The sequence below is a fragment of the Hoplias malabaricus genome, chromosome 16 (genome assembly GCF_029633855.1).
Source record: "Hoplias malabaricus isolate fHopMal1 chromosome 16, fHopMal1.hap1, whole genome shotgun sequence".
NCBI classification, from domain to species: Eukaryota; Metazoa; Chordata; class Actinopteri; order Characiformes; family Erythrinidae; genus Hoplias; species Hoplias malabaricus.
The window spans coordinates 15543606-15556545 of record NC_089815.1 but is presented as its reverse complement, the minus strand read 5'-3'; the positions used below and the strand labels follow the sequence as shown (position 1 = coordinate 15556545).

Genomic DNA, 12940 nt, shown 5'->3' with positions numbered 1-12940 from the left:
TTGACTGATAATACAATTTCCCTTTAGTATGGTTCAAATTTCAGGACAAAATGTTCAATGTTACTTTAAACAAATATTAAATTCCATTTAAATATTTGCTTCTCCTTTATAGCTACCATGCTTGAGATACAAGGTTTTGTTTTGGCAGCAAAAATATATAATGATAAACACAAATGCTATGATGGTTTACCAGGAGGATACTGAGAGGATTCGTATTGGGAGGCAGATGGTAGTAGTCTTTGTTCAGAGTAATAACCTTCAGGCTGATGTGGAGGGTACTGAGGTATTGGAGCAATTCTAGAAAGAGAAGTTGTGTGTTTATGACTGGTCAGGCTCTCCCTTGTACCTCGAGGAAGAGGAGGAGCAGGCATTCCCACTTTAGACATGGGATCCAATCTGTCCAAAACAAAAAAATAAAAAATAAATAAATAACCTTTTCTGTAAGTAGGCATAAGTTTCAGGACAGATGAGCCAAAGATATTTCTAAAACATAGAACTACATCCCTCAATGTTTCAGGACATAATGAAGGCTGTTGTGGAAAAATTTCACAATACACAATATGTATAAACACATTAAGACACTAAATACTATTAGCGCCACTTTGTAAAACCTTCATCAAAATCTCTAGGAACAATTATTTTTATCCAGTGTTTCACATAGAGCATTCAATGTCACTTAAAGTGGACTTGTGTGAACACGGCACTTTTAAAGTTTTTAGGCACTGATGAGAAATGTTATATCACATCAACAAAACTTATCACACTAATAATAACAGTATTTTTACAGATTGTAAATTTAAAATGGTCAAGGGCCAATAAAAATACTCAAAGGATTCAGCTGCCAGCCAAGATCACATAATTCACAAAAAATACACTCACAAGTCTGGGGGTGATCCTGGGGCACTAAGGCTGACTGCATCTGGCTTTACCAACTTGCGTGCTGGGTCATATGAGGGATCAGAACCCCGGGAGACCAGGGGCACTGTTCCAGGACCGACTGGTATGATGCCATTGGTTACGATGCCAGGTTTGTGAGACAGTCCTTCCACAACCAAGCCCTCATCTGGAAGAAGGCTTGGGGGAAAAACAACATCCATTTCATTTAGCTGTGTCAGGGACTGGCTGAGGTTCTTCCTTGTGGGGAGTCGCTTGTTCACCTTGCGATACCTAGCATTAGATGATGTTATCAGAGACATGGCATGCTAGTTGATGCTTCATACACAAGTAATGAGCACATACAAGTAACTCACTTCTCCAGCTCTTCCTGAGTATGGGCAAAGGTGCAGCTGGCTCCCCGGGGACAGCCTCCTTTCTGCTTCATGTCTCGACACATGTACGTCTTATACTTGCTGTGCTGAGGCGCCTAGTGAAAATAGAGGATTAGTTTAAAGAATTAAAAAAACAGTCACAGAGATCCCAGCTTTTCAGAGCTCAAGTACAAACATCATCTAAAATATTCTTACGGATATAAGTATTTTTAGACCAGTAGATCTACTACAGTAGTAGTAGATTTTTAGAACAGTAGATGTGAATAGGCATGCACCACTGTTATATCAATGTTTCAGCTTTTAGTGAGATAAATTTTGGTTGTATTGCTGGGGCCACAGACCTGTTGGGGGTCTCCTCCTTTCTTGCTGTGGTTCTGGATGAAGTCCACTAGGCCATGCACCACAGTCTTCACAGCCACTAGGCCTTTGTCAAGCTGTTCCCATGTAGGTGCAGGAGCATCTAGTAGGGGGCAGAATTTAATACTGCTAATTCCAATCTAACTTCTGATGACGTAAATCAATGCCTCGCATAAATATTCAAATCTAAAGAAATGTGAGCAGAGACCCTAAATCCCTGACGAAACAGAAATATAAACAGGACAAAGAACTTTTATCTGCATAAGTCTTAGACAACTCTGGTTTTGTCACTTTTATATCCTCAATGTAAATGTGATTTAACAGGTGGTTCTTTCAAATAAAAGCAACGGGAAGTCAACTTCACAAGCAGTCTGAAAGTGTTTCAGGAATTTAATGTTGAGGCAAGCAAATCGGCGTCAACATGTTAAAATAATGATAAAGCTATGTACAGTTTCATCACTGATCTATAGCTCTGGTACTGTCTTGGTTAAATCAAGTGGAGTCAATGAGTGGATTATGTGGACTCCAGCAGCAACGAAAGTCATTAAAGTGTAAACATTGTAACAGCACACAAGACGTCATCTGAGAAGGACAGTGGACAGTGTTCTGTGGGAAAATGCATCCAGTTTGTTTGGGGAGAAAAAAAAAAGACATTTTTTGTACTCATGATGAAAAACACCATTCAAACTGTTACCAATAACAAGTGCAATATCCAGGATCTCTGATGGCATAGGGTTCATCAATGCCCACAGCATGCGTAATCTGCATATATGTGAGGGTACTACTGATGCGGAGGCTTGTATTGGTATTTTGTCAGTTAAATTAGGTTTGAGTAAATTGATCATTCTCTGATTACAGTTTTGAATCTAAACATGAACATGCATGTGGACACAGACCTGGGCTGGGGTCAATGTCAGCCAGCAGCTCTAGATGTGGTCTAAGGCGGTTGAGGTTAGCTGGGTCTCCTGTTCTCTGCAGAGCAATGGTGAGCTCCTGAACACTCTGAGCAAAGGATGCTGGGGTCTGCAACTAAGCAGGGGAATACAAAAAAAAAATAATGACATATTACACCCCTTTTGCATGCACACCGCTAGATTCTGCTCAGTTTAAAGTTGGGACAGACCATAAACAAACTGGGAAATATATCACACACTATATTACTGGGGATAACACACTACATAACCCCATACTCCCCAACCAAACATGCAACTTGCCTAGAGAGACAGATAAATACGGACATAACTTGCTGTGGTTATTGTTTATGCTGCTATTTGTGTAGATCCACAAAGAAAAAAAAAAACATGTATAAATATTATTGGGTCGTGTATGTGAAAACTTGGTTAGCGCTGTCTCTACACACTGCAGCGGGAGCTGGAGATTAGTGGAATAGCACACAGTTGTGGCTACGCTCTACCTTAAATGGTTCAGAAACAGAGCCGTAGCGTGCCAGTGTTGCGCCATTTAAAGTGGAATGGAAAATTAGAATAAAGGCTGTAACAGCATGTTACCATGTTCTTCTACAGGTAATACTTGTTATTTGGGGACATGTGCATCCAGCACTATGTATAAAGTCATGTAGTGTAATCCCAGCTTAAGGCATGCCAAAGAACAATGACTTCATTTAAGCAACCAGTATTTAGAAAAATGGATTTCACAGTCGTGACAAATATCCTCATAACAGTGTAAAAAGCTGTTCAGTCAGGCAAAAAAAGACCTTACTTATATGAAAAAGACAAGGCCAATCCACCTTCCGCATGAATTGGTAAATTTAGTAAGAGAGTCGGGTGCTAAACTATTCCAGATCTGTTACCCATTGGTGCCGTGTAAAACAAAAAAACACTATAAAACACTTTTTTTGAATAGGATGCAGGCATCAAATTAAAAAAGGGAAATATTTTACAAAAAACAAACATTCTTTTTAAAGTTTTAAAATGTTTTAAATTATTTAATTATAAATTATTATAATAGTTATTAGTATCGTCAATATAAGGATTAAATATAGGGTTAAATTTTAATTTACGGTTTGCAGAGTGTTCCAAATGTTTTGAAAATGGGGTTTGAATGATACAGCATTGAAACTGAAAACTCAAAAACTCTAGCACCACCTATTGAGCGGTTTACGTCAGTGGTTTTATGGTTAAACACTTTTTCACATGACATCAGTTCCCTATCATAATTTAGAAACTGATATTTATTGTAGACTAAATATATCAGTTAGACAGGACCAAATACAATGTTATGTAGAGAAGACAGACAGTCTTTCAAATAATCAACTTTTCCCCCAAGCAAGTCAACTAACTTCCAAATTCCAACAAGGCATGAGCTGCTATATTTGTCCATTCTATGTCGTGTAGTCGTAAGATTTAACTTAAGTACTCACTTTTTTGAGAATGTTTAAGGAAGTCAAACCATCTCTAGGTAACGCAGTCCTAATAAAACCTTACCTTATCAATGATAGATTGCATGTGGGATTTGTGGGACTGGTCCCCATACAGCAAAGAGGACCATTGATCAGGAGCAATTCTTAAACCTCCCTCCATGGCAATCTGTACAATTTGAGAGTCATGCTCCCTCCTTAAAGCCTCATACGTGCGGAATTCCTCCTTCAGCTGCATCAGGGATGAGTCCTCATCTCGCTTGGTCACCTGGGGGGGGGGGGGGTATATCATATATAAAAGCTGTTTATTGTAAACATTTGTTAATGCATAATATGGTGTCTATCATTGCATTCTAGAACCATATCCACAGATGTTTATGCAATATATAAAAACAGCAAATAATGCACAGTAATTGCTTTTGGATATTTTGGGGCTCCATATATGCCACACTAGGGGTGGGTGATATAATATCATCCATGATAATACCGGTATGTATTTTAATTCTATAAGACTTTTGCCATATTGCGATATTGTGCCGTAAAAACACAAGCTTCTGACGTAGGCGCGTGAATGTGAATGCTAAAGCTGGGGGATATATCTTTAGATTCCATAGTATTTTTTACACAATTTTGAAAATTACCATATTCGTTTGATTGAGTATGCCAAGGATACAAAGGTTTCCATATAAGTACAATTAAAACACAATGCACAAATGTCCCATTCCGCTGTTTTTCTCTCGCGCGCACGTGCACACACAAGCAGACACACACATATCATGTTGTCCTGGCATTGTTTAGGAATGCCGCTGAAGCAGTTCTCAGCACATTTATCTCAAGCACTCAGGTCTACCTCTCTGATAACTGTAAGTAAGTCAACACAGGACAAAAATGAAACCAGTGGCAAAGCTTTAATTCTAAAAAAGAACACTTAAGACCATGAATAATTTGAGACATGCTGCTCTCCCTCAGCTGGAGGGAGGGGCAGATACTCCACGGCTCCCAAACAGAGAATGCACTTTTCATTGGCCGTCACTTTTATTTAGCCAATCAAGCAGCCAGACTTAGCTGTCCATCATTTAGTGCTGCAGCCAATGGAGTCACAGTCCTGCCTACAGGTGTTTGTTGGTTTTGTGGTGAGGCTGAGAGAAACAGGTCAGTGCTTAAAAAAGTAATAATAATAAATTTAAAAAAAATTATTTTAGCAGGGTGTCTCAAATAAACTATATTTAATTTTTCCCTCAACACATCTGGATTGGCAATAAAACTGACTTTTAGAATCAAAGTAATTCTTTATACATAAAAATCAGATTAGATAATAAGATTAAAAATATTAAATTATGTATATGAACTGTTTGTGAAGACACCATTTGTTTACTTTGTTATTAAAAAAATTAAGCAGCAGCTTGGATGCAGGCAGTTTGTTTCTTAATGCGAGTTTACTTGAAGTGTGCACTGCATAACCGTACTACTTAGGAAAATCTAAGTATTGGGATTGGGGCCAAAAAACTTGTTTTGGGACACTATTTCTTAGACATACAGCTTGATAATTATGGTTAGATAATACAGCATGTTCTTTTTGGTGTTAAAAATAAACACTAATACTTTGACTTTATATTTTGTTCATAATATCGTATTGTATCGTATATCGCCATTTTTTTTAAAGTAGGGCTGCAACTAATGATTATTTTGATAATCGATTAATCTGTCGATTATTATTATTTTTATTTTTTTTTTCGATTAATCGATTATTAATCGGGTAAAAAGGAAGACAAGTCAAATTTGGTTTCCTGTCTGTTACTAGCATATTCAGGATACCATCAGTGAGAACAGCTGCTTGCTGTAGTGTGCAGATCTTTAAAACATAGTCAGCAATGCTGGGCTGTTTTTATCTGAGGTGAGAGAGAAAGTGTAGATATGAACATACACCTTTTTTAAGTTAATAACTACTGATCTAAAATGCAGACAACAATGCAGGCAAATTGAAATTACATAAATGGACATTGGGTGATGCTGCCATGTGCTGAGAATAAAAGGGAAATTCAACTAGCACATATGATCAGATATGGTTAAAGATATTTAAGATTTTAGAGAACTAATATTGTAATTTTATAAGGAACACACAACCTACCATTATTAAAAATTAGTGTTTACATGAAGAATTAACCCAACCATTACATTAATTTTATATTTATCAATATTTAACAGTGTATGTAATGTAATACACATTTGGCTGTGATACTCAAACACTAACACGCAATGCCAGTCAGAAATGACCTTGCAAAAGGCTTTAAATATATTATTTAAAAAAATGTTTGGATTTTTTTTACTCTGAATGTAACAGCCGCCACACTTAAGGTGGAACGGAAAACTCGCTAAATACAAGAGTGATATAGATTTACTAAAAATGAGACCTCTTGTTTAACTAATCTAGCAGGCTCTAGTGACATTGGGTGAGAGAAAAACTACCGTCGCTAACGTTACCTTGACTAAAACTACGGCTTGTTTTGGAACTGCTGGTCGAGCTGACACATTTAAGGTGGAAGAGAAAACTCGGGGGCATGCTAAGGCTTGTTCGCTAAACGCGAGTGTATTATCAATGTACTAAGAAAAACAAATGTTGTTTAACTACTCTAGCAGGCTCTAGTAACATTTTAGTGAGAGAAAAAGTAGAATTAACTTACTATAATTAATCTCTTTCACACATAGCTCCAACAGGCTTCATTTTCAGGTGCCTCATGCAGTGATGGTGTGCTGCTGTGCCATGCGAGATCAGCTGTGCACATTTTGCACCTAACGCTGTTCCTTGAAGGCGTTAATATAAAGTGCTCCCATACTTTTGATGACTTGGGTCGTACATTTTTCTCTCAGCTTGTGCTAACATTATCCTCTGCTGTGACTGCCTCCGCCATTTTTCAAACCCTCCTTCTAGAGTTCGTCACGTTTAGCAACTGTACCTATGTGTATAATAACTTAGACCCAACTAATCGATTATTAAATTAGTTGCCAACTATTTTAACGATCGATTTTAATCGATTTAATCGATTAGTTGTTGCAGCCCTATTTTAAAGGCATGTAAAGATATGAGTATTTTGGTCATATCGGCCATTCCTATGGGTTCTACACAAAAGAAACATGAATCAAGAGCAGAAGAATGAAGGAAGACTAGTTTACCTTGAAACACGAGGCTCTGTACAGCAGCTGCACGACATGTCCAATACTGGTTTTGGAGGCCTGAGGGAAGCGAGGCTCAAGCCTCTGAACCACAAACAGAACCAAAACCTTGCGGGATAGAGCTGAGCCATCTTCCAACGCCAACAGCACAAGCTTCAGAGCTTCTTCCTGCATGGCTGCAGGAAGGAAAAGCGTCATTTATATTTTTATAGTGATCTTCAAACTGATAATGACAAAAAGCTGCTTTCTATAGTAATATGTCATAGACTAATATAGTCTATGGCAATCTGCCAGTAGATGTCACACTACAGCATCATGAAACATGGAACAGTATTTGGCCACGATGTAACTCACTCTAGGCAGAGAAGGAATGCCAGTTCAGAGCCATGTTGGAGTCCTTTGGCAACTTTTAGAGCACTTTCACAACTATTATTTGTTTGGCTCAAACCAAAAATAGCAAGTATGAAAATTGCCTCAAACCTGAACTGAACAAAGGCTGGGTTTGTGTGCAATTACAGGATGCTGAGACAGTATAAATAGCAGAGGTGGACGTGACCATGGAATTTGCTCACTGCCTTCACTCCAAAAAGCTGAAAATATGTAAAAACCTTTAATGTAATTGTAAATTCAATACCAGCACGCAAGGCCAGACCAGACCATGAACAGACAAGGGTGTGGAGCTTCATTCGCTGCTAGGAAAGCCTTTACTACACTATAATGTATAACAGTAATTAGTTGTTTGCTGCCATTGTACTGTTTTAAATGTCACCTTTAAGGAATATATCCACACAAAAAATCCATGTAATTATACTAGCACTGGTTATCTTTTATTAACGGTTGTTTTCCAGTTTGAAAATGCATCCAAGTTATCAAATTATTTAAAAATTTCAAAGTAAGTTCTCCTATACACTGTGTTGCAAGTCTGTGGCAACACTGCAAATCATGGTAATATTTTCAGCACTGAAGTTGTGCGACATATGATAACAAAAGATAGGAAAATGGTCCCTGCTAAGAAACTGTGAAAATTTTAGTTGATTTTGAATTTGATGAATGCAACTTTACCAGGTCCAAGGAACTGGCAGCCTCGAGCTCGGACAGCAGCCCATAGATTGGAAGAGAGCTGCTGCGGGTTTTGGTGTTGTAGAATGAGCTCTGTAACTGTTCGTTCACCCAAAGAACGAGCAGCCCGCATGGCACGGACACGACCCTCCTCCTCCACCAACTGGCAATGCACTAGAGTCACCAGCTTCCTCTGCATGGGCCGACTAAGAAGGCTCTGAGTTGCACAACCCAGCCCCACACCTGAGTGATATACATGAGAGATTAAAAAAGATGAAAAATCTTTGTGCTTATAGGGATGTAAAAGTGTCAGTGTTAAGATCAAAACGTGTGTAAAAACAACTGCAGCCTGCATATATAAAGGTGATCACGTAATACATGTAATAAGCATAACAGTCACCATCACTAAAAATTTTAACACGCACGTGTCTGTGTATGTACATATACCTTTATTTTATTTAAAAAAAAAATTTAACCTACTACCATCAATGTGCTACTATGACTCTAAAAGGCAAGTTATGTATTTACAGCTGTGACTGGGCCACTCAGTGTCCTAAATGTGACCGTTTTCAACAGATCCTGTGGTCTTAATTTAATATCTGTGGCATTATTTTGTCGAAATAATACTATGTGTAAACATTCCTTTTCTGAATGGCCTTATTAAAAGGGAACTTTTGTGTGTCTTGTAAAGTGGAAGGGTGTGTATTAGGGGAGAAACTGACTGTTGTTTGTATGTGGCTGAAGTTTAACTTCTGCTGTAAGCTTCTGAACATGAACAGTGTCCAACCTTTAAAGCCCCTGGGAACCTAAATCTGAGTTTTCTTTCAAATTACGTTTCTTACATCAGGCCCCTAAGGGACCACAAAGTAAATGTATAAATGATTTCTGGCAAATATCTTCTTAATGTCTAATAAATGTCTACTGTATTTCACCAGCATTGCTTGTCTCGCAATGCTTGGCAAATCAAACTGTGTTCATTTTGCTTTCTCTGCAAGCATTATATTTAAACTTTGCAAAACACAAAAGTTTAGCATTTATACAAAAATAAATGCATCTAAATGTTTTCCCAGGGGCTTTGCATCTTCACATAAAAGCAGGTCCTGTGTTATGACTGCAGATAGTACAATGGGGGCATGACAACTCCCCTTCTGATGCAGAGCCAAAGCTAAATAGTTTGTTGGATCCAATGTTTTCTGCCACATAGAACCGACTGGGTTGTGTTTGCAGGTTGGTAATCATTTCAAATACCTAAATTAGGTGCACAAGCAGTGAAACGTTGTTTTCTCATATGTCCCCTTTAAGGGGATAACATTTTTATAAGAAAGATCAACATTATTTCTATGCTAATTCAAGGTTACTGTAAATGTTACACAGGAAGAATTTAGGACCTCTGTTGTTGCTGAGGGGTTTGAGGTAGAGAGCCAGCTCCTCCACACAGGTGCGTGCCTCATCATAATGTTTGGTGTCTTCTGCTCCTTTTACTAAAGCGACAGCATGAGATTTGGGAACCTGCAGAAAGAAACAACATTATTTACCACATGCTGTACCCTGAGTAGCTTCTTTGCATAGGTTACATAGTCTGAGAGAATGCATAAAAATTTGGAATAATTAAATCAATGCTTCATTCACAGCATACAGTAGAACTTTTTATTTAAAAGAAAATGTAGGCAAGCCAAACTAAATGTTGGGTGAAGATGGTGAAAGATCTTTGAATGGTTATTGGAAATAATGTGGATCATGTAATGTGAATATGTAAAGTTTTAATGGCACTAATGCCAAGTAAGTATTATAGTGAAAATAACAACATTGACTCAACTTGAACCAGGCCACTCACTTTCTAACCACTTCCACAGTAGTGAGTGAATCATTCAAGGAAGCAGTCGTCCATTTAAACCATTTGATATGCGTAATATTACACGTTCAAACAGACAAAATCTTTCCCCAAATGACTCAGCAAGTGCAAAGGAAAGAGCAGAAAGAGTTTCCTTTTTCATAACAGACTGGTGCTGCCACTAACTATTCTTTTGGAAATCTGACATCCCAGAAAGCTACTGAATACCTAAAGTGTATGCTCATATACTCAATTTTCATGCATGCTCCTCCTCTCTTCCAGCACTGCAATGTCCCTCTGCTTCAGGGAGAGCTTTTCTCATTGATAATGATGAACATTCATTTATTCACTTTAACTGTTTCATCCAGGAATTACCGTGTGCATGGCAGGAACACACTGAACAGGGTGCCAATCCATCACACATTTGAACACACATGAACACTTTTGAAAAGCCAATCAAACCCATAAGAAAATCAAATAGCCAAAGAGACAATACACCAAACAATTACCTTTCACGTTCATCAAACCAATCTTTTACCAGTCTTGCTGTGTATATTGGTGCATTGTCATCCTGATACATGGCACCGCCTTCAGGATACGATGTTTGAACCATTGGGTGCACATGGTCCTCCAGAATGGTTCGGTAGTCCTTGTCAGTGACACGCCCATCTAGCACAAGTATTGGGCCAATGGAATGCCATGATATGTGTGTGTATGTGTGTATATATATATATATATATATATATATATATATATATATATATATATATATATATATATATATATATATATATAGCGCATACAGCTCCCAAATTCGCTATTTTCACTCTCTTCCATGAAACCCTTTCCTTTCTTTTGTACCTGCTCTTCATTTCGCATTTCCACTTAACCCTCATCACAGGCAATCACACAATTTTGGTTCTTGTTTCTCTCTTTGAACCTATGGCTATTCTCAACTCAGGCCATTACTGCATGTCGGCTTGCAGAACGGGATGCTCACCACCTGTGCATCACCTGCATATGTACATCCTCTATGCCAAGGAAGCCATTTCTCAGCCAGAGAGCCATGGCATGGATTTTTTCGACATACTGGAGAGGCAGCTTGCCTTGCTGTTAGCACCACCACCATTTCTGACCCAGTAGGAAGTGAAAATCTAAGATGATCTTTGTTTCCTGGGCTGCCTCACACAGAGGTTCACATGTCATGTTGGCACTTGCCTCATTGGATGGAGGAAGCTATTAATATACCTTAAATTACCTTGAGTAATACAATGAGCTCATTCTACCAGAGGAATGGCTACTTCTTGGGCTCACTTTTTCAGTGGGGAACATGAGCTTGTATCTGCTTGATGAATTTGGGAACTGCACCCGCTTATAAAGAGGGCAGGTGCCCATTCATAACTGCTTCCACATATAAATTTGTAATAAATAAATAATCATTAGGGTGTGGAATAGGGCTGTGCCATTTCATATTGCTCGCGATAATATCGTCATAATTTTTTTAAATGATATAAAAATCAATATTGTGATAATTGTGATATTCTGACTTGTTTACGTAATCATTCTACTCTATGTTTGTTTTGTTATTTACTGTGAAATTAATGCTACTTTCTGTATAACTGTTTACGTTTGCTGTTTATATGCACACAATTTTCTGCACTTTGTTGTGTGGTAGATTTGTAAGCTGCATTATTGTTTTATACAAAATTAGAATCTTGGTAAGTTACAGTTTACAAAATTAGCAAATGTTCACAGATTTTTTATATTTACTGTTTTTTTTAGTTATTGCCAAAATACCCTGAAATATTGTGATATTATTTTAGGGCCATATCGCCCACCCCTAGTCTGGAGTCTGTTTGTCATTATTTAAAATTCACAAAGTCTGTGTACGATCATGGCTTATGCCTCAGATTAAATCATTATAATAAAAAAAGGAATGAACTGGTCCTAGTGTCCATGAAATGGCAATAGCAGTGACTCACCTGACCACAGACCAGCTGCAGCAGGGCAGTATTGACGGGTAGCAGCTCAATGTCTGTGCTGATGGTGGTCTGGTCGAAGGGGCAGGCCTTTCGGTGCAGCTTGTTGAGGCACATCTTGCAAACAGTATGGCCACAGCCCAAGCTGATAGGCTTGCGTACATTCTCCTCGAATGTTTGCGTGCAAATGGGACACAACAAAAACTCTGTCCATTGTGGGGCTTGTACAGGCATGGTAACGAACTTGGGTCTCTGATGCACGGTTTACCCAGCTCTTCTTTCAGATCTAAAATTGTGTTTGGGTATAGGTACGTTTCGTTAAAAACAATGAGGCCAAAAGTCCTATAGATTCCACGGGAATCAAAAGCACTCTCCTGAACATCCAGATTTTTAAATATCTTCAGGCATCGTGGACATTTAGCACACAGTGCTGAATACATAACCTGCAAGAAAAAAAAGACCAGAAAAATTCAGCTTTTCTCACCACTGGCAATTACCATTACATTTGGAAATGGAAGTCTTGATGTATTATAGATGAAAATATTTATAGGCAGGGATGCAAAATGATACAGAATTCATATCAGTATCAGCAAGTAAGGGAGCAAAAGATGTTGCCTAAAAACATTTTTAAAGACAACTTATTTATTATAACTTCAAAAGAGTAAAATATTCAGGCAACAGTTAGCTATTGCTACAACATTACATATTTTATTCAATGCACTGCATTTGTGACCATGCAGGAAAGTGTTATATACAGAAAAGCTATAAAATACATATGAACTTGATTTTACTTTTACTGTGCTTATAATCAACTCAACTTTCCATATAAGCACACTTTGTAATACCCCAATTATTACGCTTTTACTTTGCATAACTTGTTAACCTTCTTTAACACTGA

At 38.0% G+C, this 12940-nt stretch overlaps 1 protein-coding gene across 3 annotated transcripts in view; it reads right to left on the bottom strand.

Annotated features, from left to right (window-relative positions):
* The window catches only part of rc3h1a (ring finger and CCCH-type domains 1a), a 33379-nt gene that overhangs the window by 10596 nt on the left and 9843 nt on the right, over window positions 1-12940 (bottom strand). For 2 of the 3 annotated variants that reach the window (XM_066647197.1, XM_066647198.1), the window contains exons 2-11: window positions 12046-12485; window positions 9621-9741; window positions 8236-8475; window positions 7174-7349; window positions 4070-4270; window positions 2522-2654; window positions 1610-1728; window positions 1251-1363; window positions 880-1167; window positions 191-396 (exon numbers count right to left, since the gene is read on the bottom strand). In XM_066647197.1, coding sequence (XP_066503294.1) covers window positions 191-396; window positions 880-1167; window positions 1251-1363; window positions 1610-1728; window positions 2522-2654; window positions 4070-4270; window positions 7174-7349; window positions 8236-8475; window positions 9621-9741; window positions 12046-12276 — 1828 coding nt within the window. In that variant the 5' untranslated portion in view covers window positions 12277-12485. The remainder of the gene's footprint in view (window positions 1-190; window positions 397-879; window positions 1168-1250; window positions 1364-1609; window positions 1729-2521; window positions 2655-4069; window positions 4271-7173; window positions 7350-8235; window positions 8476-9620; window positions 9742-12045; window positions 12486-12940) is intronic. The other variant, XM_066647199.1, reaches the window with a different exon arrangement.